Source organism: Vulpes lagopus, chromosome 18, assembly GCF_018345385.1.
Source record: "Vulpes lagopus strain Blue_001 chromosome 18, ASM1834538v1, whole genome shotgun sequence".
NCBI lineage: Eukaryota > Metazoa > Chordata > Mammalia > Carnivora > Canidae > Vulpes > Vulpes lagopus.
In genome coordinates, this window is record NC_054841.1 from 44955036 (window position 1) to 44982733 (window position 27698).

General features: G+C 40.4%; 1 protein-coding gene across 6 annotated transcripts in view; it reads right to left on the bottom strand.

Annotated features, from left to right (window-relative positions):
• Positions 1-27698, bottom strand: part of RALGAPA2 (Ral GTPase activating protein catalytic subunit alpha 2) — a 324226-nt gene that overhangs the window by 185829 nt on the left and 110699 nt on the right. For 5 of the 6 annotated variants that reach the window (XR_005984381.1, XM_041732346.1, XM_041732349.1 and 2 more), the window contains 5 exons: positions 26556-26696; positions 10141-10275; positions 8537-8634; positions 3593-3683; positions 2042-2218 (listed from right to left, as the gene is read on the bottom strand). Coding sequence is in view for 5 of the 6 variants with exons in the window: in XM_041732346.1 (XP_041588280.1) it covers positions 2042-2218; positions 3593-3683; positions 8537-8634; positions 10141-10275; positions 26556-26696 (642 nt within the window). In the remaining variant the exon portion in view is untranslated. The remainder of the gene's footprint in view (positions 1-2041; positions 2219-3592; positions 3684-8536; positions 8635-10140; positions 10276-26555; positions 26697-27698) is intronic. The other variant, XM_041732348.1, reaches the window with a different exon arrangement.

Here is a 27698-nt window from a genome sequence, read left to right on the forward strand (position 1 = left end):
GAGCACTGGGTGTTATTCTGTATGTTGGTAAATTGAACACCAATAAAAATTAATTTATTTAAAAAAAAAAAGTGCCCACCTCAGTGCCTGTCACCCAGTCACCCCCACCCCCTACCCACCTCCCCTTCCACCACCCCTAGTTCGTTTCCCAGAGTTAGGAGTCTCTCATGTTCTATCTCCCTTTCTGATATTTCCCGCTTATTTTTTCTCCTTTCCCCTTTATTCCCTTTCACTATTTTTTTATATTCCCAAATGAATGAGTCCATATAATGTTGGTCCTTCTCCAATTGACTTATTTCTACTAAAGATGTTCAGAAAGATAGAAAGAGATGGAATACTTCCAAACTCGTTCCATGAGGCCAGCATCACCTTAATTCCACAACCAGACAATGACCCCACCAAAAAGGAGAATTATAGACCAATATCCCTGATGAACATGGATGCAAAAATTCTCAACAAGATACTTATCAACAGGATCCAACAATACATTAAGAAGATTATTCACCATGACCAAGTAGGATTTATCCCCGGGATGCAAGGCTGGTTCACCACTCATAAAACAATCAATGTGATTCATCATATCAGCAAGAGAAAAAACAAGAACCATATTAGCCTCTCAATAGATGCAGGGAAAGCATTTGTCAAAATAAGCATCCATTCCTGATCAAAACTCTTCAGAGTGTAGGGATAGAGGGAACACTCCTCAGCATCTTAAAAGCCATCTATGAAAAACCCACAGCAAATATCATTCTCAATGGGGAAACACTGGGAGCCTTTCCCCTAAGATCAGGAACAAGACAGGGATGTCCACTCTCACCACTGCTATTCAACATAGTACTAGAAGTCCTAGCCTCAGCAATCAGACAACAAAAAGACATTAAAGGCATTCAAATTGGCAAAGAAGAAGTCACTCTCCCTCTTCGCCAATGACATGATACTCTACATAGAAAACCCAAAAGACCCCCCCCCCCCCCCACCAAGATTGCTAGAACTCATACAGCAATTTGGCAGTGTGGCAGGATACAAAATCAATGCCCAGAAGTCAGTGGCATTTCTCTACACTAACAGTGAGACTGAAGAAAGAGAAATTAAGGAGTCAATCCCATTTACAATTGCACCCAAAAGCATAAGACACCTAGGAATAAATCTAACCAAAGAGGTAAAGGATCTATACCCTAAAAACTACAGAACACTTCTGAAAGAAATTGAGGAAGACACAAAGAGATGGAAAAAATATTCCATGCTCATGGATTGGAAGAATTAATATTGTGAAAATGTCAATGTTACCCAGGGCAATTTACACGTTTAATGGAATCCCTATCATGAATTCTAAGAATGTAATACTCAGGGGGGGAAAGCAGCAAAAAACACAGAATATATCATTTTTTGGAGGTCTAAAATCTAAATTACCTGATACTATAAAGAACTCAAGAAAATTGTTATTGAACAAATTGGGACTATGGTGACAGGAGGACGAGAGAATAAAAGGGATTGGAAAGGGCCTAGAGAGAACTTCACTTGTGTGGGATCCATCTATTTCTTAAGTTGGGTAGCAGGCTTACTGGTGATTATTTTATTACTACGCCCCATAATTTACATGTAGGTCACAATTCACCTTGTATGTGTCATTTTATTGTAAAAATTAAAGAAAATATTAATCAATAAGCTATTCAAACTCTTTGTGATTTTTGATACATGTGGATTGGATGAATTATTTTTCTGTTTCCAGAGTCAAGCAAATTTGGTCAGGGATGGCAGAGGCTTGGCATGAGTATCATCACTCCCTCCCATGGTGGTCAGTGGTCATTGGGATGGCTTGCTTCCTCCCATGTCTGACCACTGTTTTAGGATTTTCTCCACATAGGACTCTGAGAATTCATGACTGATTATGAACAGGTGGTTGGGACTGCCACATCAATTTCGTTGGAGGTAGCATCCACATTATCATTGTGTCAAAGGATTCCTAGAATTCTTGCAACCAGGTTAACTCTGGGATTCTCAACTGGTAACACTGATGCCTCTTTTTCAAAGATGCAGTTACCTGTTAAGTTGGAAGCATCGGTGGGACTCAGCTGTAACCAATGGCGGGCATCGGAGTCAGTCACAACATCTGTAGGAGTGTTCAGTTCTGGGTCTTCCTCACAGGTTGACCATGGGCTCATGGACAGCTCTGCCTCATTGCTATAGCCCAGAGCTGTGTCACTGCTGATACTTTCACCTGGTACAATGGAAGAACTGAAGTATGAGATAACAAATAGCTGGAAATCAGAATGTTCCCCATTACCAACATGCAAGTGACTGAACAGTTGACACAGCAGGAATAGTTTAGGGGATAGTGGCTCAAAAGCAGACTCTGTGGGAATCTTGGTCAACAAAATAAAGCTCCCAGGTGCAGGCCATTAATCATCATTAGGAGCTCCCTTACATATCACCAAGTGACATTCTTTTCAAGGGAGTTTTCAATCCAGCTACCCCATATGCCCCAAAGATGACATCAAGTCCTTCAGCTTTCTACTGCAATTTACTCCACTATGAAATGGGCATGGGTGGAGGAAGGCATGGGAATGCCTTTCACCACAAATGCAAATTTATCCTACAAGAGCCTAAGGATGCTTTTTACCTTGTGGTTCAATGTTTAAACCTAAATTCAGAGTGAATTATCAGGCTCACTGGGGGCTGAGGTGTCCAACTGTAAAAGATTTTCTCCAAAAGAAATTCTCCCCTTTAAACACTAAAAAGTTCTAATTTGTCATAATACAATGATGCTTTCAAAGGCGATTAAGCCTTATAAAGCTATTTAGTCTGACACAATCCAAACCTAGACAGTCTGCTCCTCCAAGTCTTCTACTTCCCAACACTGTGAAGTTGCCCCCTGTCTGCTCACTCTTCTGTCTGCTCTTTTTATTTGCTGCTGACAGTCCCTCAGCCTCGTTGCTTCTAATCTGCTGTCCTCTATTCACGTGCCAAGAACTGCCAGTTGCCCCAGTAACCAACCTGTTAGGTCCCTAACTTCATCTGCCACAGAACTCCAAGCCAAAAGAGTCTGAAGGTGAAGCCTAAGAAGAGCTCCTCTGCCTCTACCAAAACCACCCTAGATCTGGAGGAGATGTTTACTGTGCTTCTGAGAAGGGGGCAGCCAGGAAGCTGGCTTCAGAGAAGCAGATTATTAGAGCTATAGTTTATGGTATATAATATATCTAAGGATTTGAACCAAATTTCATTTTTTAAATACTTATACCATTGACTTCAATGTCTTTCTGAGGCATTTTGCTCCAAGTCTGTATGAACTTTCTGGGAAGATCATTCTTCCTTCTGGGTCTGTTTGCTCACCCTTCCATTGGCCTTGGTTGTCCCTCTCAGCTGGAGAAAGGCCCAGGGTGGAAGGACAGGCCTCTATGACACACAGAATGGACTGATCTGTTTTACTATACCTGTGAACTAACCATCCATCAATCCTGGGATTCCAGGAATAAAAATGTCCCATTTCACAACCATGTCTCTTCAGAGGATATCATACCAGTCAGAAAGTAGAAGAGAATAAAATAGATTGACTCAAGTTGGACAAACACAAACCGCATTTCCTGGAACTTACTCTTCTGTCTTTCCCTACATTTTCCTTGTGTCTGCTGCAAATCATCTTTTAAATCCAATTCAGCAGGACTGCTGCTTCTTCGAACTAAGATCTTTAGACAAAAAGAAATAATGCATTTGTTACAGGAAAGTTCTGATTTTTATAAGACTGTTAAGTTTCTAGTCTCCATTTCTAAAGAAAAAGAAACAATAATAATAGCAACAAAAAATTGAATGATGTTTTCCATTTGAAGGATATGTGTTCACAAATTATTGTAATTGAATTATAAATTACTCAAGGTCTGAAATTTTTGGCTTCTCCTTTGTCAAGTGGCATCCAATTAAATTGATCTACTGAGAAGAGATGCCAATTTCTATGGAAGTAATTTAAAGTTTTATTTGTACCTCTCCTTCAGCACACATACATAGTGAAACCAATTCTGCAGAAGGCTAGGTTACCCAGGAATGGTGCCGGCAGGGAAGGTGTAAACTCTACCCAGACATCTAAAGGTCACTCTGTGCCTCCTTGTTAAATGTGCAGCAGACCTTCTGGGGCAACTCCACACTAAAACATTGGAGAACTAAAACATTTGGAGGCAATCTGTATACTCTAAAATGTATAACTTGCTTGGAGACAAAACACACATTACACAAAATGATTACAGTGTACATAAGCAAAATATGGTCTCTAAAAGGTATGCAGAATAAAGTGTTACCTTAATTGGCTCACAGTTACAGGAGAGCTGTTCAAGAAGGCAACAGACATGAAGTGGTAGAGAGAAGGCAGGAGGGGATTCAAGGCAGGAAGCACTGAGTGGTAATCAGCAAGTTCTATGTGCAGGAAAAGAAGCTGATTATATAGCAGGCCATGCAAGGCAGTCAGGTGAAGAAGGAAAATGTTAAGAAGAAAATGCAGACCACCTTCTAAAAGAGGTAGCTGCCAGGGGGCCTTCAACATCAGGCTACAATTTCAACCCAATATTGACAAAATGAACAACTGTGTGTCCCAGACAATAGTTTACCATGATTAAAATATAACTAGAAAGGTAAGTCTAGTCATCATCTGTGGGATAGATTAAAATTAAGAAGAAAACTGCAATGGAATTGTTGTAGTGATTAAGGAATGAAAGGATACAGCTTTAGATGGTAGAAAAGGAGAAGAGACGAATAAGAGAATGCTGCAGAATGACAGACAAGAGCTTATATGAGAGCTATATATGAGAGTGAAGGAAAATTAAATCACAAAAGGATATGAATCTAGGGGACCATGAGAACGATGATAACAAAGGAAGGAAGGAAGGAGAAAAGGAAGGAAAGAAGGGTGGGAGGAAGGAAAGAAGCAAAGAAGAAAGCATAAGAACAAAGGAACTTTAGAAGATTTCTGATATTTTAATTTTCATCTTTGAGCTAAATACTCAAAGCAAAGGTACTGTAAGCAGGCAACAAAAATCCAGGACTAGCAAGATAGAGGAGAAAGTCAGGAATGAAGATGTAAATTTAAGGTCCTCCAGTGCAAAGTGGATAGAAAACCTGGGGTTCAATGAGTCAACTAAAAGGAAGAATACTAAACAAGCAAAGGAATGAAAAGGAAGGGCTGAGATGTATAATTAAAAGACAGAATAATTATGAAGCTAAAACACAAAAGTAGGTCATATATGAAATATTCAGAAGACTAATAGCACATGAAAAAATATTACCCAGCCTTAAAGAAGGATGATATATGTACTTAATGTGATAATAGAAACATGCCCAGGATCTTTCCTTAACTAAAAAGCAGAATGTGGGCACTTCTGCTTCTGACTATACGAGACTGAATTTCTTCCAGCTATAGAACTAGATTTAACATAAGAATTTCAAGCTCACAGGAAGTAGAATAAACCTCCCAGTGATCCACACTCCCCTCACAAACTGAGCAAAAACCAGAGCAGTGAAATAGGGCTGTCATAAGGGTAAATCTAGTATTACCACTGCCACGAGCAAAAGCACTGAAAGTCCAGGACTAAAGTAGCACTTCTTGGTTCCTGGAAGAAACAAATGTACGTGTTGTCCTGGTGAAACTCCATCACCTCATACATCCAGGTTTTCTGTAGATGAAGACCCATCAGCTAGGAACTCAACTCATAAACAAAGATCACCAAACATCCAAGGAAATAAATCATCATGTTATAAGAGTCTCAAAAACAACAAATACCAGATTTGGACCCTATCGCCACACCCAAGGATTTCAGATAATCTGAAAAAGAATTTAGAATTCTAATTCGTGATTATTTTAAAGGAATAAAAGATGGGAATCACAAAAGTGAGCAAGCAACAAGAGATTATTAGAAATTATAAGAAATGCTTGAAAAGAATTAACCTGAACTTTTAGAAGCAAGAGTTATAAATTAACTCTTTAGGTAGACAGTGGAAGTATTAAACAGCCAACTCTATATAAGAGAAAAACTCTTATGGAAAACTCAGTGGAAGTATTAAATAGCCAACTCTATATAAGAGAGTAAAGAGAGAACTACTGAACAAAAACATATCTGATGAATTACCCAGAATGTAGAAGGCCAAGAAGAGTGGAAAATATGAAAGGTGACAAGAACATGGAAGACAAAATGAGAAAGTCTAAATGCATTTCTACCCAAATTCCAGAAAAAAAGAACTGACAGAACAAAAAAGGCAGTATTTAAAGAAATGATGACATAGAATTTTCCAGAAACACTGGAGGAAGAAGCATTCACAGATGCATGGTATACAGCATACAGCATATACAAAAATGACAAATGTATAAGCCAAAAGAAAACGCACCTAAATATAAAGCAAGAAGACTGATGGACGAGGACAAAGAACAGCAAAGAACAACAACTGGAGAGAATGGACAGAATGGACAGAAGAACTCTCAATAACAGCAATGAAAGACAAGACATAGAAGAATAGCTTCCAATAGAAGGTGGGAAGAAGGTAGAAAGAAGTAGGGCAACTATTAATTAAGATGTTTTACTTATTGTCCAGAGAGACAAAGGAACCAGTGAGTCAAGGTAAGTATATAAGAGAGAAAGGTGTCATCTGAAAGATCAATGAAGGAGAAATGAATTAGATAAATGGGGGTTATCCATGTGGGAAAAAATAAAATTAGATCCTACTTCACTCCATAAGCAAGAATCAATTCCAGATGGATGAAAGACCTAAATATGTACAGCAAAACTGAAACACTTATACATATTTTTATGCTTATACAGTTGGCATTTTTAAGATTTTCACAAAACCTAACCATAAAAATGTTTAACAAAAATACCAAAATTAAGAACTTCTGTTCATCAGCAGACATCTTTAAAAGAGTGAAAATATAAGCCACACGTTGGAAGAAGATATTTGCCAGAAATGCAACCAAAGTAGGATCAGTCTTCAGACTACATGAAGAATTAGTAAAAATAAAAGAGGAAAAGACAAAAAAAAAAAATCAATAGGAAAATGGCAAAGACATAACAAGAAACACACATGGTCAATCAACATGTGGAAAGATTTTAAATTTTATTAGTAATTGAAGAAATGCAAAATAAAACGAGATCCCATTTTCACCCACCTGACTCAAAAATTTTTAAATCTGACAATAGCAAGTGTTGGTAAGAATGTGGATGAATGGGAACTCTTAACACATTGCTGGAAGAATTATAAGTGGTGCAATCCCTTCAGAAAACACACATTCTCTTGTAAAAAACATTCTTCTACTTTAGATCTCATTAATTCCACTCCTAGATAATCACCGTAAAGAAAATCTCAAACATGTAGATCTTGAAACATATACAAGAATATACATAGTTATAGTTTTCATTAAAAAAGTTGAAACACTCTAAATATCCATTAACATGAGTATGAAAAAATAAATTGTGGCATATTCATCGTGGGTTGTCATACAGCAGAGAAAACAGGCTATATGCCATTGTTGATAAATCTTATAAATACATAACTAAGTGAACAAAGCAGTATTATCACTTTAATAAAGTTTAAAAATAAGGAAAACAAAAGGAATATTGTTTGGAAATACATATATATAGAGCAAAACTACAGAGCAAAGCAAGGATGTGATAAACACAAAGCCAACATAATGCTGCTTTCTGAAGGGACAAGGAAAGAACTTACAGACCAAAGCAACAGCACTGGAAAATGTCTAGTTCTTAAACTGGGTGGTGGGCATGTAGGTGCTTATCGGATTGTTGAAATATACATATATGTATGTATGAAATATACATATATACATACATATATGAATATATGTATATATTGTTGAACTATACCTACACATATATACAGAATATACATACATAAACTGGTATATGCCCTTTTAAAAAATACAGAAAAACTTCACAATTGTTATCTTCTGGGGAGGGAGGGCTAGGGAGAGGGTTTCTGTTTATTTTGCACCTTTCTATAATGTTTGAGTTTTTATTATATATACTACATTTTTTTTAATGACTAAACAGGAGTTACCTGCATGCATGAGATATGGGTTATTTTTTAATTTTCATCTTTATACGTCATATTTGATCTAAAAAAATGATAAATGCTATTTTGCATTTTTCTAAAAAAAGAAATTATAACTGATCTTTGCAAAAATTCATTTATCTAGCAACCTGTGTCAGGTGGAGCATACTACCTAAAGCAGTATTAGGAACAGGGAATGTGAATATATGTATGACAAGCAAGGATGCATGCTTAAAAGTATAGAGTACCATATACAGACCAGAAGGTAAATTCCACTTTAATGCTAACTTTTTTCTACTTTTATAATGTGACTGTAATTTTACACAGAAAGCAGGAAAGCCTTTAAGAGATTTCAATAACCAATAACCAATTGCCAATAACCCATCTAAATGGAGAAATGTTTTAAAAGGCAGTATCGCTGCCACTAATAAATTTATTTCGCCAATAATTTATATGCTTTTTTTTAATAACAAACTGATACAGTTTAAAAATATCTTACTGTTATTCCTTCATGTTCTTTCTTCACATGTCCTTTATTTTCTTGAATAGGCCTGGACTCTGAAGAACTCAAAGTCTGTAAGTTTTCTACCTTTGGGCCTAAAGATTTGGGAGGGAAATTTACAAAATAAAATTTCAGATGATAAAATTGAAAAAATATTTTTACATAGAAGTAACTAATCAAATTTAGATATCCTACAATCCATAAAAACAGGAGTTATGGATCTGGCAAACTGGTAGCCTACTGATTAAATCTACTCTATAGAATCTTTGACCCACAGAGAGCTTTTAAGAGAGTGAATTGAATGCTACTCACTGTAGCATAGCACACTATGTTAGCACAGAGGAGGGCAACAAGACCTCTCCTTAGGGGCCTTCAGAAAGGGATCTCAGAGGAAAGCCACAGGCCAGGTGAGCTGACAGGAAAATAGAGCAGTAATCTGGCTCAGTATCACTCAAGAGTAAGGACTGATGAAAGAAAGCACAAATAACCAGAATCAGTGATAAAAATGGGAATATCACCACAAAGCCTGTAAACATTCAAATAAGGGCCAATAAATTTTTAAAAAAATACTCGAATGGAACAAACTCCTAAAAACACACACACACACACACACACACACACACACACACACACACAACTTAATCTGAATCCAAAAAGGAAAAGGAAAATCTTAATAGTCTTAAAATGACTTATTAATTTGAATGGTATTTTAAAATCTTCCTAAAGTAAGACTCCAGGTAACTGATGGGTTCTACCAAATATTTAAGGGGAAGAAAAATAACAACAGTCTTACACAGAACCTTTCAGAGAATAGGAAATCTTTCAGGTAATACATATCTCAAGTTTTTTCTTATTGTATTTTCTTATTTCAAGAAGATTTCTAAGAGGGAACACTTCCCTACTCTTTCAATGAGGCTATAACTTGTTGATAAGGAAGTTGGTTTATTTCTCACTTAATTGATGAAACTAGAACTAAATGATAAGCATGCTCATTGGCACCAGACATAACTGAAACATGCACTTTTCCTGAAAACCACATTGTTCACTGTTTACGTTTAGCCATCTGCCTCTTGGCTTTCCATGCTCTGTTGTTGCTGAGAGGTGTCAGAGACATCATGTAGATGCATGTTATCACAAGTTATTGTTTCAACCTCAGAGCATCCACAAGCTGCTAGTAAACTTTTTCACAATTCCAGCTAGCCCTCCATGCTCACGGCCAACCTTTAGGGTTCTCACACAGCCCAGCCCTTTCCCACATACCCCTCCCCTGCCTCCTGCCTCATTCTGCTGCCCTCCCTGACTCTATACTGCAGCCTTCTCTGCTTCCCCCCTATTCCAGATCCTCTGGACTTCTCTCCAGTCCTCAAACACGCTATTCTTAAAGAGGTGCACCTAAGTATATGTAATTTAGATAAATGTATTCAAATAAACAGTGACACTATTTCATTGCCAGAAGTCACATCCTTGCAGTCAACTTAAAAAGAAAGTTCCCTTACAATAAATTAAGTAGGGTTAGGATTAATGTAGAAAGCAATATGGCATGCAGCTCCTTCTCAACCAGGATGTGCAGTCCTGTATTAGTAACTGGAGCTACTTCGTACCCTGAGAAGAATCTGAGTGCAGCGGCTCAGTGACATCAGGTGTGCTGCTGCTCCGAGTGATGTGCTGCTGCTCCACCACCAGGCAGCCAGATTCAGCTGCAGGTGCATTTTCTGACTGCTGACATTCTTCCACTTCTGTGGGCACAAACACAAAACACACAGAGGTGTATTTCAAGATTTTTAAAAATAATTTCACCACTTGAACAGATTCTAAAAATGTAGTTTTAGATACTTTTTTCCCCACAAAAATTATATATTATATTCTGCATTTATAACATACAGTTTCTATACTTATTAACAGTAATATTCCACTCCAAGAATACGTTTTAAGTTCTGCAAAACATTTTATTTTTCAAAGTGAAGAAAAAAAAGCTGCAGAAATGGTTGAGACCTGTAAAAGTCACCTGGAATTTAACGGACAGTAATGCCAAGGAACGAGAGAACCAGGAGATACATGGAATAGGTAAATTTGAGAGTAGAAAGTCACACACATACCCCTCTCTAGGAACATAAAAAAAAATGGGAATTTCAATTCTATTACTCTTTTTAACAGATAAATGCACAACTAAATAAAATACTTTAATTACTTAATAACTTATGCCACCAAATGCAATGTTGAATTAATCACTAAGTACAAAAATGATCCAATGGTATTTTTAGAGAACCAATACATAAATGTCACAAAATAGAAAACCATAGATGAGTACTGACCATTGGATAATAATAGCTAGCATTATTACAAACTATATTCTCCTAGAGAATGAGTTCGTTACTATGTGGCTCCAGAGAGGTCCCTCTGAAATAAAGATCTGCCTGCACCAATTGTCTCCTGCCAAGGTTTTTTGTCACTGTACAGTCAAGCCTGTGTTCCTCAGTAAATAAACCACTCCATCTGACCTCACCCCATAGATGTGATCCCCCACAGGAGCTCTCACTCACTTTAGTCTCAAGCAATCCTAGCCCACCTGCACCTGTTACTATCTCCTTTTGGCTGCTCACTCCTCCATGCTAACAGACCTGTTCCTGCCTGCCTCCTTGCCTCCCATGCTACCTGGACACCCCTCCTAAAGGACTTGCCTGCATATAAACCTGCCACTGCATCCCTCAGCACTCATTCACAGAGTCATGAAACTTTACATCTATAGAGCTGTAAAGTATTTTCCAAAAAATTTAATTAGCTGAAGCTTTACTCCTTCTAAGATAAGATGGATCAAAATTCAGCTTGTATTATCTTACCTAGCAGTGTTACCCACTCCCTCACCTGAAATGAAGCTCGCTGCCCATGTGCCATCCTCAGTGTAACTCTTTACTCTGAAGACAAGCCAAAGTGCTGGCTCTTCCTAATCAAGAAGCTGTATGTAGAAAGATTCTAAATGTAATACACTGGACTTCAAAAAATGGTTGCTGCTTTATTTTTACTATCCAAATAAAAATTCCAATTTTTTAAATAATAATAAATTTATTTTTTATTGGTGTTCAATTTGCCAACATATAGAATAACACCCAGTGCTCATCCCGTCAAGTGCCCCCCTCAGTGCCCGTCACCTATTCACCACCACCCCCCGCCCTCCTCTCCTTCCACCACCCCTAGTTCATTTCCCAGAGTTAGGAGTCTTTATGTTCTGTCTCCCTTTCTGATATTTCCTACCCATTTCTTCTCCCTTCCCTTCTATTCCCTTTCACTATTATTTATATTCCCCAAATGAATGAGAACATATAATGTTTGTCCTTCTCCGATTTACTCATTTCACTCAGCATAATACCTTCCAGTTCCATCCACGTTGAAGCAAATGGTGAGTATTTGTCGTTTCTAATGGCTGAGTAATATTCCATTGTATACATAAACTACATCTTCTTTATCCATTCATCTTTTGATGGACACCGAGGCTCCTTCCACAGTTTGGCTATTGTGGACATTGCTGCTAAAAATTCCAATTTTAAAGTACACTTACATAAGTTACAAGACTTCAAAACTATGAAATTTGTGTGATGCTTCACTTATAATTCAGAGTACTGGGCCACAGTCTAAATGTAGACACTGATGATAGGAAGCTGAACTTGAGGCACAAGCAAATAAAGGCCAAAGTAGTAAGAATACACAGACCCATTAAAGTGCATCTTTTCCAGGTTGTCTTTGCCCTTCTCTTCTCTTGATGAGCCAGAACTGTTCATTGTCCCACAGAGACACAAGATGTACTTATCTGTGATCTCCCCACAAATCCCCATGCACAGACTAGGCTCTTTTCACAGGTCTGCTTCTAGGCTCTTCAGCATTAGGCAACAGAAGCCAGAGGATACTGTGGGACCAGTCCCTTCCGGTTGTCTTCAATCATTGTTTATTCTAATTATGCAAGACACTGAAACCTTCTGGGTACTGTTTATATTTGTTAATGAACCTACTTGTTAATCTAATATCAGTAGAGGGAGCCCAAGAGTTTCCTAATTCTCTAAAAAATAATTGGAAAATGCCAGTTTTTATGGACAGTGGGAAGAGTGGGTTTTATTCACTTAAACTTGATGCCAAAAACTGGTAGATGGTGGCTTCTGGGCTAGGAGCAGAAACAAATAAGAGGAAGGCCAACACTGGCAGCATCTTTTTAAAGATAAAGAACATTGCCATCTGGTGGGATACAGGACAGTCACAGCACCATGGCTTCCAAATTCAAGAGTCCCCACTGGTCCTCAACACAACAGACGGATGAAGAGCCTGCCATCACCAGCTGGTGTGCCTTCCCAAAAGACTGGCCTAATGCAGCTGTAAGGCTTTGTTTTTGTAAAACTGTTGGTAGGGACTTCTCAGATGGAGAAAGTACAAGACTGCAGACATCACCGGAAGTGGTAAGGATGGGAGCATCCATGATGAGGATAGAAAGGAAGAGGAGAATCACAATGTCAAACATGCTGTCAGGGCTGGTGTGCTACTGGTGCCCTGTGCTATCCCTATAGTTGACTATTAAGTGATAGAGTGTGGAAAAATAAATTCTCCTTATTTCACAATTAAAACCCAATTTCCTGATGTGCAAATGTTCATTTTTTGGCACACTCACACTTTAAGTGTATATCAATATATGTCTTGCATAATTAACAAATGAATGCAAAAAATATTTTGATACTTTTTTTTTTCTATTTTAAACAGTTCTTGGGCTCCCTCTGCTGGCTTTTTCTTTGTTAAGAAAGAGCTGCTTGTAAATGGGATTGACTCCTTAATTTCTCTTTCTTTAGTCTCCTTGTTAGTGCATAGAAATGCCACTGATTTCCGGGCAAAGATTTTGTACCCTGCCACACTGCCGAATTGCTGTATGAGTTCTAGCAATCTTGGGGTGGAGGCTTTTGGGTTTTCTATGTACAGTATCATGTCATCTGCGAAGAGGGAGAATTTGACTTCTTCTTTGTCAATGTGAATGCCTTTTATTTCTTTTTGTTGCCTGATTGCTGAGACTAGGACTTCTAGTAGTATGTTAAATAGCAGTGGTGAGAGTGGACATCCCTGTATATTGTTCCCGATCTTAGGGGAAAGGCTCCCAGTGTTTCCCCATTGGGAATGGTATTTGCTGTGGGCTTTTCATAGATGGCTTTTAACATGCTTAGGAATGTTCCCTCTATCCCTACACTCTGAAGAGTTTCGATCTTGGATCGAAATGGAATGGATGCTGTATTTTGTCAAATGCTTTCTCTGCATCTATTGAGAGGATCATATGGTTCTTGTTTTTTCTCTTGTTGATATGATCAATCACATTGATTGTTTTACAAGTGTTGAACCAGCGTTGCATCCCGGGGATAAATCCCAGTTGGTCATGGTGAATAATCCTCTTAATGTAGTGTTAGATCCTGTTGATAAGTATCTTGTTGAGAATTTTTGCATCCATGTTCATCAGGGATATTGGTCTATAATTCTCCTTTTTGGTGAGGTCTTTGTCTGTTTTGGAATTAAGATGACGCTGGCCTCATAGAACGAGTTTGGAAGTACTCCATCTCTTTCTATCTTTCCAAACAGCTTTAGTAGAATAGATATGGTTTCTTCTTTAAACGTTTGATAGAATTCCCCTGGGAAGCCATCTGGCCCTGGACTTCTGTGTCTTGGAAGGTTTTTGATGACTGCTTCAATTTCCATCCTGTTTATTGGCCTGTTCAGGTTTTCTATTTCTTCCTGTTCCTGTTTCTTCCTGTTGGTAGTTTGTGGTTTTCCAGAAATGCGTCCATTTCTTCTAGATCGCCTAATTTATTGGCGTATAGCTGCTCGTAATAAGTTTTTTAAATCGTTTGTATTTCCTTGGTATTGGTGGTGATCTCTCCTTTCTCATTCATGATTTTATTAATTTGAGTCTTTTCTCTCCTTTTTTAAATAAGGCTGGCTAATGGTTTATCTATCTTATTGATTCTTTCAAAGAACCAACTCCTGGTTTTGTTGATCTGTTCCACAGTTCTTCTGGTCTCTATTTCATTGAGTTCTGCTCGAATCTTTATTAAACTGTCTTCTTCTGCTGGGTGAGTTTCATTTGCTGTTCCTTCTCCAGCTCCTTTAGGTGCAAGGTTAGCTTTTGTATTTGAGTTCTTTTCAGGTTGTGGATGGATGCTTGTACTGCGATGTATTTCTCCCTCAGGACTGCTTTTGCTGTATCTCAAAGATTTTGAACAATTGTATCTTCATTCTCATTAGTTTCCATTAATCTTTTTAATTCTTCTCTAATTTCCTGGTTGACCCTTTCATCTTTTAGCAGGATGGTCTTTAACCTCCACGTGTTTGAAATCCTTCCAAACTTCTTCTTGGTTTAGTTCTAGTTTCAAAGCATTATGGTCTGAAAATATGCAGGGGACAATCCCAATCTTTTGGTATCGGGTAAGACCTGATTTGTGACCCAGTATGTGGTCCATTCTGGAGAAAGTTCCATGTGCACTGGAGAAGAATGTGTGTATTCAGTTGCGTTTGGATGTAAAGTTCTGTAAATATCTGTGAAATCCATCTGGTCCAGTGTATCATTTAATGTTGTTTCTTTGGAGATGCTGTGTTTAGAAGATCTATCAATTGTAGAAAGCACCGTATTCAAGTCTCCAAGTATTAGTGTATTATTATCTAAGTATGTCTTAACTTCAGTTATTAATTGATTGATATACTTGGCAGCTCCCACATTCAGGGCATAAATATTCATGATTGTTAGGTCCTCTTGCTGGATAGATCCTTTAAGTATGATATAGTGTCCTTCTTCATCTCTTACTATAGTCTTTAGGATAAACTTTAATTTTTTTTAATTTTTTTATTTATTTATGATAGTCACAGAGAGAGAGAGAGAGAGAGAGGCAGAGACACAGGCAGAGGGAGAAGCAGGCTCCATGCACCGGGAGCCCGACGTGGGATTCGATCCCGGGTCTCCAGGATCGCGCCCTGGGCCAAAGGCAAGCGCCAAACCATTGCGCCACCCAGGGATCCCCTAGGATAAACTTTAATTTATCTGATATGAGGATGGCTACCCCTGCTTTCTTTCGAGGACCATTTGAACGGTAAATGGTTCTCCAAACTTTTATTTTCAGGCTGTAGGTGTCCTTACATCTAAAATGAGTCTCTTGTAGACAGCAAATAGATGGGTCCTGTTTTTTTTATCCAGTCTGAAACCCTGCAGCTTTTGATGGGATCATTAAGCTCATTCACGTTCAAAGTTACTATTGAAAGTATGAATTTCGTGTCATCATGATACCTATTCAGTCCCTGTTTTTGTGGATTATTTCCTTGGACTTCCTCTTTATTTTACAGAGTCCCCCTTAATATTTCTTGCAGAGCTGGTTTGGTGGTCACATATTCTCTCAGTTTCTGCCCATCTTAGAAGCTCTTTATCTCTCCTTCTATTCTGAATGAGAGCCTTGCTGGATAAAGCATAAGATACCTAGGAATAAATCTAACCAAAGAGTTAAAGGATCTATACCCTAAAAACTACAGAATACTTTGGAAAGAAATTGGGGAAGACACAAAGACATGGAAAAATATTCCATGCTCATGAATTGGAAGAATTTATATTGTGAAAATGTCAATGTTACCCAGGGCAATTTACACATTTAATGTAATCTCTATCAAAATACCATGGACTTTCTTCAGAGAGTTGGAACAAATCATCTTAAGATTTGTGTGGAATCAGAAAAGACCCCCATATAGCCAGGGGAATATTAAAAAAGAAAACCATAGCTGGGGGCATCAAAATGCCAGATTTCAGATTATACTACAAAGCTGTGATCATCAAGACAGTGTGGTACTGGCACAAAAAAAGACACATAGATCAATGGAACAGAATAGAGAACCCAGAAATGGGCCCTCAACTCTGTGGTCAACTAATATTCGACAAAGCAGGAAAGACTACCCACTGGAAAAAAGACAGTCTCTTCAATAAATGGTGCTGAGAAAATTGGACAGCCACGTACAGAAGAATGAAACTAGACCATTCTCTTACACCAGACACAAAGATAAACTCAAAATGGATGAAAGATCTAAATGTGAGACAAGAATTCATCAAAATCCTAGAGAACACAGGCAACACCCTTTTTGAACTAGGCCATGCAACTTCTTGCAAGATACATCCATGAAGGCAAGGGAAACAGAAGCAAAAATGAATTATTGGGACTTCATCAAGATAAAAAGCTTCTGCACAGCAAAAGAAATAGTCAACAAAACTAAAAGACAGCCTATAGAATGGGAGAAGATATTTGCAAATGACCTATCAGATAAAGGGCTAGTTTCCAAGATCTATAAAGAACTTATTAAACTCAACAGCAAAGAAACAATCCAATCATGAAATGGGCAAAAGACATGAAGAAAAATCTCACAGAGGAAGACACAGACATGCCAACAAGCACATGAGAAGATGCTCCTCATCACTTGCCATCAGGGAAATACAAATCCAAACCACAATGAGATACCACCTCACACCAGTGAGAATGGGGAAAATTAACAAAACAGGAAACAACAAATGTTGGAGAGGATGTGGAGAAAGGGGAACCCTCTTGCACTGTTGGTGGGAATGTGAACTGGTGCAGCCACTCTGGAAAACTGTGTGGAGTTTCCTCAAAGAGTTAAAAATAGATCTGCCCTACGACCCAGCAATTGCACTGCTGGGGATTTACCCCAAAGATACAGATGCAGTGAAACGCCGGGACACCTGCACCCCAATGTTTAAAGCAGCAATGTCCACAATAGCTAAGCTGTGGAAGGAGCCTCGGTGTCCATCGAAAGATGAATAGATAAAGAAGATGTGGATACAATGTATACAATGGAATATTCCTCAGCCATTAGAAACGACAAATACCCACCATTTGCTTCAACGTGGGTGGAACTGGAGGGTATTATGCTGAGTGAAATAAATCAATTGGAAAGGGACAAACATTATATGGTCTCATTCATTTGGGGAATATAAAAATTAGAGAAAGGGAATAAAGGAAAAGGAGAGAAAATGAGTGAAAATATCAGTGAGGGTGACAAAACATGAGAGACACCTAATTGTGGGAATGAACAAGGGGTAGTGGAAAGGGAGGTGGGTGGGGGGGGGGTTGGGGTGACTGGGTGATGGGTACTAAGGGGGGCACTTGGCAGGTTGAGCACTGGGTGTTATGCTAAATGTTGGCAAATTGAACTCCAATAGAAAACTTTTTTTTAAAAAAAGAAAGATCTGCTTGTTAAAGCTGCTCCCATTTCAGTGTCAACTGGAGCAGTTGCTTTTTTATAACAAATTAAAACATTTTAACACTGATATGCAAATATCAAGATACAGGATTATCTTATAATCATACAGAAATGAACAATCTAAGTTATATAAAAATTACATTATAGATTCTGGTAGGTCTAATCAATTCTCTCTTGAGTATCACACAATTGGTTTGAATTACTTCAAAGAGCAAATTCTCAGACTCATCAAATCATTCACTTTCTCTCAAATATTGCTAACCTAATAACCCAAAGTTTAAAAGCACTAACCTTCTAGCTTTTTGATACTGTAAGTTATACCACACGACTACTAAATCATTGCTTTTCAAAGTCCATTCAAAACACCAGGAAAATGACCAAAGTAGAATTACTTCACTTTTTTTCCCCACTGAGAGAAAAATTCACATGATTAAATTAAGTGTGCAAAGTCTTTAGAAACTTCCATGTAATCCACACATTTGATTACTTTTCAAAGTAATTTAACTACTCTTTAATCTAAGGCTTCCTTAATCTTATTAAATGAAGTGAGACCTATTCTTCAATTACCAAAATTCTGGATTTCATTTATCCCTTATACAGGGTTGCAAAGGCAAAATTAATAGTGTAATTTCCTTTTAAAGCATTGTACACAATACTGACTTGACCCTATAAAAAGCAGAAGACATGGAAGCCAACTCAACATCTTGAGGTTTCTCATGAGTTCTAAAGATGAACCTGTTCAAACCCTGACAGTGATACCTGAAAGCCTGAGAACCAGAGGCAGAAGCAGCTAAATAAGGCTTTCACTTAGGTACCAATGAGATGCTTTCAGAATGAAGGAAGATCACTGATTCTCTAATTACTATCACAATGGCCCTAAAACAAAATCTATAGTCCGCATAACCTATAAGCACTACAGATTGATAAATATCCCAACATAAAAGCAGTAAAACAGCTGGAAAGAATTATTCCCACAAAGGAGAAGTAGGAAAGTCACTGAAACTGTCAGTTCTATCTCTCACATGTTTGTTTATATAGCTATTCATATAAATGGAATACAGTGAAGAAACCCCCCGCCACACACACACACACCCGTGAGTGGGCCCAGGCCTAACCCTGAGGCAGCCCATCCAGGCGCCTCCCATGAATTCAAGCAATGAAAACATTCTGTTTTTCCGAGATAAGAAAACTATCCCCCGCCTCGCCCTGACTGGAAAAGTCCCTGAACATGGTCGTGTTGACCTTCAAAGAAATCAATCACGTCATAACCCGAATGCTATGCTACTCCCGCGTTTTCTTTGCCTTTAAAAGATGCCTGTAATTGCTAATCGGGGCGCTCTGCCACCTCTGAGGCGGAGAGCCCGTTTGCGCAAACGTTCAATAAACCCTCTTGCTTGTTGCATCTGCCCGTCTGGGGTCTGAGTCTCTGGGGCGTCCACCGGGACACGTTGGCACCCGTGAGCAAGGGTCCAACATTTGGGGGCTCGACCGGGATCCGAGACGCCCCCACGCTCAATCCTAAAACAGGTAGGAGGTAAGACCGAGCTCGCTAAATGTCATATCTGTCTCGTCCGTCTGTCTGACTGGCCGGGTCTGTGCCGGGTCTGTATTGTGCCTGCAGGACGCTGTACTCTGTATTCTGTATTTGGACCAGCGGGGGAGGCAGACGTGCCCTGAGACCCCTGGTCCCCCTCCGGAGTCGGACTCCGGAGTGGTCTGGAAGAGGAACGGAGCCCCGCACTCCCTCCTCTTCGGGGAGGGTCGTTGTTCGAGACCACTCCCATCCGTATCTGCTGCACCAATCCTGTCATTCGTGTGCGTCTGTCTGTTCTGTGTCTTTCTCTCTGTCCTCTTCCTCACCGCTCACCTCTTTTCTACACCCATGGGACAGACTGTAACCACCCCTCTAAGCCTCACTCTAGATCACTGGAAAGAAGTCACCGGCCGGGCACACAACCTTTCAGTCGAAGTCAGAAGACGAAAATGGGTCACCTTCTGCTCCTCAGAATGGCCGACTCTCAACGTTGGGTGGCCCAGGAATGGAACTTTTAATATTGGTGTTATCTTGCAGGTGAAAGCCCTGGTCTTTCAGCCAGGACCCAATGGACACCTTGATCAGGTGCCGTACATCATAGTTTGGGAGGATCTCGCTAAAAACCCACCCCCCTGGATAAAATGCTTCACCCCTTCTCAGGGGGGACCGGGCCGAGACCCCCACCCCCTCCCTGCGTCACTCCCCTTATTCCCCGCCCTACCTCTCCCTCCACTCCCTCAGCTCCCTCCCCCGACTCTACTGGGGTAGAGAGGCGACCCCTCGCTTCACCCCCGCTCTCCAGTCGCCTCCGCTTTCGACGAGAGAGCGAGGGGGAGTTGGAAGACGTCCGGACCTCCCAGGCACTTCCCCTCCGATCAGTAGGTGGCCAGATGCAATACTGGCCGTTCTCTGCCTCTGACCTTTACAACTGGAAAACTCATAACCCCACTTTCTCCCAAGACCCCCAGGCGCTAACCGGGTTAATTGAGTCAATTCTGTTGACCCACCAGCCGACCTGGGATGACTGCCAACAGCTCCTGCAGACTCTCCTCACCATGGAGGAGACAGTGCTTCTACCTTGAAGCACGGAAAAGCGTCCCGGGGGCGGATGGGAGGCCGACCCAGCTGCCTAATGAAATTGAGGATGTTTTCCCCTTGGTTCGCCCGACCTGGGACTGTGACACTGCTGCCGGTAGGGAGTGGCTCCGTCTCTATCGCCAGGTACTCCTAGCGGGTCTCAGAGGGGCAGGGCAGGGCGATGCCCCACCAATTTGGCAAAGGTACGTGCTATAGTGCAGGGGAAAGATGAGGCGCCGGCAGGTTTTCTGGAAAGATTAATGGAGGGCTACCGTATGTATACTTAGAGGAAAAGAGAAAGAGAGAGAAAGAGAAAGAAAGAGAGAGAGAAAGAGAAAAAGAAAGAAAGAGAAAGAAAGAGAGGAAAGAGAAAGAGAGAGAGAGAGAGAGAGAAAGAGAGAAAGAGAAAGAGAAAAAGAAAGAGAAAGAAAGAGAGAGAGGAAAGAGAGAAAGAGAGAGAGAGAGAAAGAGAAAGAAAAAGAGAAAGAGAAAAAAGAGAGAGAGAGAGACACCCCAGAGGAAAGGGAGGAAAGGATCCGTAAAGAGCAAGAGGAACGAGGGAATAAAAGAGATAAAAGAAACGCAATAAAGAACTGACTGGGATACTGGCCACCATTGTACAGGGCTCAGGGCAGAGTAAGTCAGGACAGAGTAAGGACCTGGGAGATAAAAGAAAACCACGGGTTGAATGAGACCAGTGTGCCTACTGCAAGGAAAAAGGACATTGGGTTAAAGACTGTCCAAAGAAGGGCCAAACGCAGGGACCTAAGAAGAAGCCCATTGCCGTTCTGTCCCTAAAAGATAAAGATTAGGGGTGTCAGGGCCAGGAGCCCCCCCCCCGAGCCTTGGATAACCCTTAAAGTGGGGGGCCAGCCAGTGACCTTCTTGGTTGATACGGGAGCTCAACATTCAGTTTTAACTGAGGCAAAAGGACCCTTGAGCTCTAAAACGTCTTGGGTTCAGGGAGCAACTGGAGGCAAGTTATATCCATGGACAACTGAACGGAAGGTCCACCTGAGCACTGGGCAAGTAACACATTCCTTCCTACTGGTCCCAGACTGCCCCTACCCCCTCCTAGGCAGAGACCTTCTTTCAAAAGTAGGGGCTCAGATCTATTTTCATCAGAAAGGGGCCACCATTACTGGCGCAGAAGGGCAGCCCCTCCAGGTATTGACCTTGCGCCTAGAGGATGAACACCGGCTACACGAGGACTCTCCACCGTCCATGCAGCCCCTAAATTCTGAATGGCTCACTAACTACCCTCAGGCCTGGGTGAAAACAGCCAGAATGGGACTAGCTGTTAACCAGCCACCCATAATTATAAACCTAAAATCCTCGGCCACCCCTATATCGATCTGGCAATATTCAATGAGCAAAGAGGCCAAAGAGGGCATTCGGCCACATATACAGAGACTATTACAACTGGGCATCTTAATACCTTGTCAGTCGCCCTGGAACACTCCTCTGTTGCCTGTAAAAAAAAAAAAAAAAAAAACTGGCACAGGAGATTACCGGCCGGTACAAGACTTACGGGAAGTTAACCGAAGGGCGGAGGACATACACGGTGCCGAATCCCTACAACTTACTCAGCACCTTGCCCCCGAGCCACGTCTGGTATACGGTTTTAGATCTAAAAGATGCATTCTTTTGCATAAGGTTAAGCTCTCAAAGCCAGCCTATTTTTGCCTTTGAATGAAAAGATCCTGAGACGGGATTCTCAGGACAACTCACTTGGACAAGGCTGCCACAGGGATTCAAAAACTCCCCCACCTTGTCGACGAAGCCTTGCATCAGGACTTGGCAGACTTCCGAGTTGGTCATCCGGACCTCATCCTCCTGCAGTACGTGAATAATTTGCTCCTAGCGGCTAAGACAGAACAGGATTGTGTAAAAGGTACGGGGGCCCTGCTCGAGAGACTGAGAGGACTGGGGTATAGGGCCTCCACCAAAAAGGCCCAAATAGGCCAGAGACGAGTGACCTATCTGGGATATCTCCTGGAAGAAGGCCAGAGGTGGCTGACGGAGGGCCGCAAAAAGGCTGTAGCCCTGATCCCAGCACCAACTAATGCCAGAGGGCTACGAGAGTTCCTCAGCAGTGCCGGGTTCTGCCACCTCTGGGTACCCGGGTTTGCAGAGCTGGTGGCTCCCCTATATCCTCTCACGAAATCCAACACCCCCTACCACTGGGGAAAGGAGCAACAATTGGCTTTTGACAAAATACAAAGGGCCTTATTGACCGCCCCCCCGAGCCTCCCAGATGTAACCAAGCCATTTGCGCTATATGCTGATGAACGCCGAGGAATAGCCAAACGGGTCCTAACTCAGAAACTGGGACCCCGAAAAAGGCCTGTGGCATACTTTTCAAAAAATTAGACAGCGTGGCTGCAGGATGGCCCCCATGTCTCCGAATAATAGCGGCTGTGGCAGTCCTGGTAAAAGACTCAGATAAGTTGGCCTTCGGCCAACCCCTCACTGTGGTGGCCCCCCCACGCCATAGAGACAGTCATCTGCCAGCCCCCTGATCAATGGCTCTCAAACGCTTGGGTCACCCATTATTAGGCCATGTTACTGAATTCCGAGTGGATACAGTTTGGAACGGCTACATCCCTAAACCCGGCCACCTTGCTTCCAGAAACCGAGTCCCCCTCCCTGATAATGCATGATTGCCATCAGATCCTAGCCGAGGTCCATGGCACCAGAGGGGACTTGACGGACCAGCCTATGCCAGATGCTGAAGCAACCTGGTACACAGATGGGAGTAGCTTTCTACGAAATGGTGAACGTAAAGCCGGGGCTGCCGTGGTAAATAAAAAAAACTGTCATCCGGGCCAGTGCCCTAGAGCCTGGAACTTCAGCTCAAAGGGCGGAGCTTATAGCCCTAACTCAGGCCCTAAAAAAGGCTAAGGACAAAAAGGTCAACATTTATACTGACAGCAAAAAATTGAGTATAATTCACTGTCCTGGACATCAGCACGGCAACGACCCAGTAGCAGAGGGGAACAGGATGGCCGATAAAACAGCACGAGCCACGGCACTAGGCCCACAGGAAGATGGACAGAAGCATCCCCCACCAGACGAGAAACTGCCTAGGTGGTTGTCAAGAAAATCCTAGAAAAAATTTTCCCCCGGTTTGGACTGCCCAAGGTAATAGGGTCGAACAACGGCCCTGCCTTCGTCTCCCAGGTAAGTCAGTTGGTGGCCAGATTACTGGGGATAAATTAAAAATTACATTGTGCAAAAATTACAGACCCCAGAGCTCAGGGCAGGTAGAAAAAATAAATAGAACAATTAAAGAGACCCTAACCAAATTGACATTGGAGACTGGCACTAGAGACTGGATCCAACTCCTCCCCTTGGTCCTGTTCCGAGTCCGGAACACTCCCACGCACCATGGACTAACTCCTTACGAGATTCTCTATGGAGGTCCCCCACCAGTGATGGACTTACTAGATTCTGCTATTGACCCTCTTGCTAAAAAGTTCCCTAAGATTTTAAGGTTAAAATCAGTCCAAACAAAGAGGAGGGAATGAAGAAACCCCCCCCCCCCCCCCCACACACACACCCGTGAGTGGGCCCAGGCCTAACCCTGAGGCAGCCCATCCAGGCGCCTCCCATGAATTCAAGCAACGAAAACATTCTATTTTTCCGAGATAAGAAAACTATCCCCCGCCTCGCCCTGACTGGAAAAGTCCCTGAACATGGTCGTGTTGACCTTCAAAGAAATCAATCACGTCATAACCCGAATGCTATGCTACTCCCGCGTTTTCTTTGCCTTTAAAAGATGCCTGTAATTGCTAATCGGGGCGTTCTGCCACCTCTGAGGCGGAGAGCCCGTTTGCGCAAACGTTCAATAAACCCTCTTGCTTGTTGCATCTGCCTGTCTGGGGTCTGAGTCTCTGGGGCGTCCACCGGGACACGTTGGCACCCGTGAGCAAGGGTCCAACAACAGGTGGTTATTACTTTCCCAAAATTCTGATGCCACAAAGCAAGTGTCTTTAAGGGAATAGAATAAATACAATAATGGCTGAAGGTAAGTAATTCTCTATTGCTTATATTATTAAAGCAATTTTGGCATGTTGTATAGTCATACAGACTAGAAACAAAACAAGAAGTGTTAACAAATGAAAACAAATGAGCAATCATTTTTCTAGTAAAGAACTTGTGGCCAGAAAGCCAACATTATAAGTATCTGCATACTATGTATAGGTAGATATACATCTACCTATATCCACACTTAGCAACAGGTAAGCAAGATATGCCAACACACAAGGATTTAAATTAGAACACAAATTCAATGCTCCAGTATGCCAACCAGTGAGAATGTGCAATCTAAGACAGGACTGATATGCACTGCTCTTGGTAGGACAGTCCCAAAGGAAAATGCCATCACCTTAATAGTAAAGAACAAATGGAATAGCAGATTGTTCTCAAGGTCACTACGTTGTTAAGTCCCTTTTATCCTTTGTGCTTTAAAACCAGGAATAAGGATGGCAAAGGCAGGAAAATACTGACTCAGCATGTCCTGCTTCATTTCACTCTAAATCAAGTCTCCCAACCTCAGCACTATTAATACTTTGGGTCAGATAGTTCTTCATGACGGAGCTGTCCTGTGCAGCCACTGGAGGTTGTTTAGCAGCATCCACTAACTAGATGCCAGTGGCACTGCCCTAGCTGTGACAACCAAAGATGTCCTAGACACTACCAAATGTTCCCTGGGGGGCACAATCATCCCTAGTTGTGAACCACTGTTCCAAATCATATTTAACTTCTATTGGAACTGTGTACGTATAAATGGGAATCAAGAATCTGAGTTAACTAAAATGTAACAGTGAATGAGAAAAAAGTTTCCAAATGAGATTACAAACAGAAATAGGCTTCTTGTGAGAAAATATTCTGGACAAACTAGTAGAAACCTTTATGAAAGGGAACAATAAAAAAAAAGAAAAAAGAAAGGGAACAATATGGGGGAAAAATGAACTGTCAAAAACAAAAACTTTTCACCATGAAAAGAATTCCTTTTGGGTATATATCACCCAAATAGAAACCAAACTATTTTCAATACTTTATTAATCACCTCTAGGCAGTAGCACTTTTTTTTTTAAAACCAAACTATCAAGTAGTTAATGCTCATGAGTAATTTAAATAACTGGTGACCATCTTACCATTTTTACTGTATTTCACCTTCGGTATTTACTAGAGAAAAGTATTTTCTAAGAAACATAATCCTTAGTCTCAATAAAATGAACTTCTTCCTTCATATTCTGTTAACTAAATAATATGATATCTTATGTATTCATCAGGGAAATTAAGATTTGATTCTACTTTGCTACACCATAGTATATGATTTAGTGCTACAGAAAGCCACAGACAGCAGACTATCTCTGATACTAAATAACTACTAATCTATAATACCATCTTTCTGAAAATAAAAAGAATATGAAAACATGTCCCTCTCTAGCGCGAAGATTCAATTCATTATAGAATCACTGAAAAGTAACTAGACTTGGGCTTAACTATTCACTGTAATGTAGGGCCCTTTGTGCCAAATAACACTACTTTTGGTGCCATAATGTCTTAATAATCCAGAAAATACACTATGTGCAAACCACATGTGGCTAACCTCGTGGAGCAGAAGACCAATGTTTCCTTGCTTTGAAAATTAGCACTTTTTAGCATCTTTTTTTAACTCAAATCTTAATAGTTGTTGTGAATCTCCATAAACATTATTACTTTATACAGGATTATAATTTATTAATTCAAAGGAGTTCCTATCTACATGATTTTTCCTGATATTCATTTTGGGGAGGCACAGCAAGCATTCTGATGCTGATATTCTCAAAACTTTGTTCTGCTGACATCACTGTTAAAAACTATGGGCCACAAAATCCTATATCCTTTGTAATTGTGAAAGCAAAGACCAGTGGTGTGAAGATATTTTTCTTGGCTGTCTAATTACTACTAAACATCTAACTACATAAAAACAGTTATTAATATTCATTGAAAATAAACGCAAACTGCAATGGCCAGGCATGCATGCATGGTTGGGGTGGGGGGAGGGTATTGACAAAGGAAGCAAGGCCCAGAGGCAAGCAGGAGAAGCCCAGGGACATTGACATTGATGGACAAGAGATAGCATTACAGTACCTGACAGCCTGTGAGAACAAGAGGAGTAAGACAGACCAGGTAAGAGAGCGCTCACGGTGTGAAGGAGGAGCGGGACGCTTTTAGTGGCAGGCAAAGCCTCAGAAAGGTGGACACAGTTGCTGATAGACTGGCTTCGCTTAGCTTCCAAGAGAGATAAAGTAACAGTTATGTCAGAAGCACATCAGGATCTTTCACTTTTTTTTTTTTTAATTACCATTTTTCTGGGCTTCCTTTCAATATTTAAAGGAGGTCATTTTATACTTTAAAGAAATCAGTACAAAGCAGAGTATTTAGCTGTAGTCTCTAAATACAGCTTACCTTCAACCATTCTGATGCCATGGGAGAATGGACAATTCACAAATAATCAATCTTATTTTAGAATGCTTTACATGTTTAGCCTTCCTTTTTTCCTTACATTTGGGTTGTTTATTTGGGCAGACACTACAATCAGTTTTCCCTTCCTAAAGGACACACATATGAAAAGACCATAGGGAAGGAGTGAAAAATCTAGCCTAAGATTAAAATTGTTCTATAAATAATAAATAATTCAAAAATTGGCTTGCTGAGAGATGACTGTATTCAAGCAAATCACTTGGTAAATTAAATATCCTAAAACCTCAGGAAAACATTAAAGTCAAGATAACATTAAAAGATTTGATATTGGGGGAAAAAAGGCAAAAATCTCCATGAAACACATCCTTTTATAATACATTTCATGCTTATTGAATCTATAATTTCTTAGTATGAACTTTATGATGTTCTTAAGTTTTCAAAAGACTGCTAATGAAATGAACATTTGAGAAAAAGGATAAATGCAGGAAGAGAATACACCTCATATATATGTAACTACCATCAGTAAGATCAGTTTTACACCTTAAAATATAAAAGTTTACTTGTTTGTTCTTATATAATTTTATTTTGCATTAATGAAATACAAATACAAACGAGAATGACACATTTGCAAAGGGCAAAACAAACCTTTTACTTCTTTATTATGTCTCTTCTGGCCCTGTTCTCTGGCTGTCAAAATTCCCAGTTCTAATTCCCACGTCTAAAGGTCTATCTGTAATGTGATTACAATACACTTCACAAATGACTAAGATAATATTTAAGGGAAAATGACTTCTGTGTGAATGTCAAACT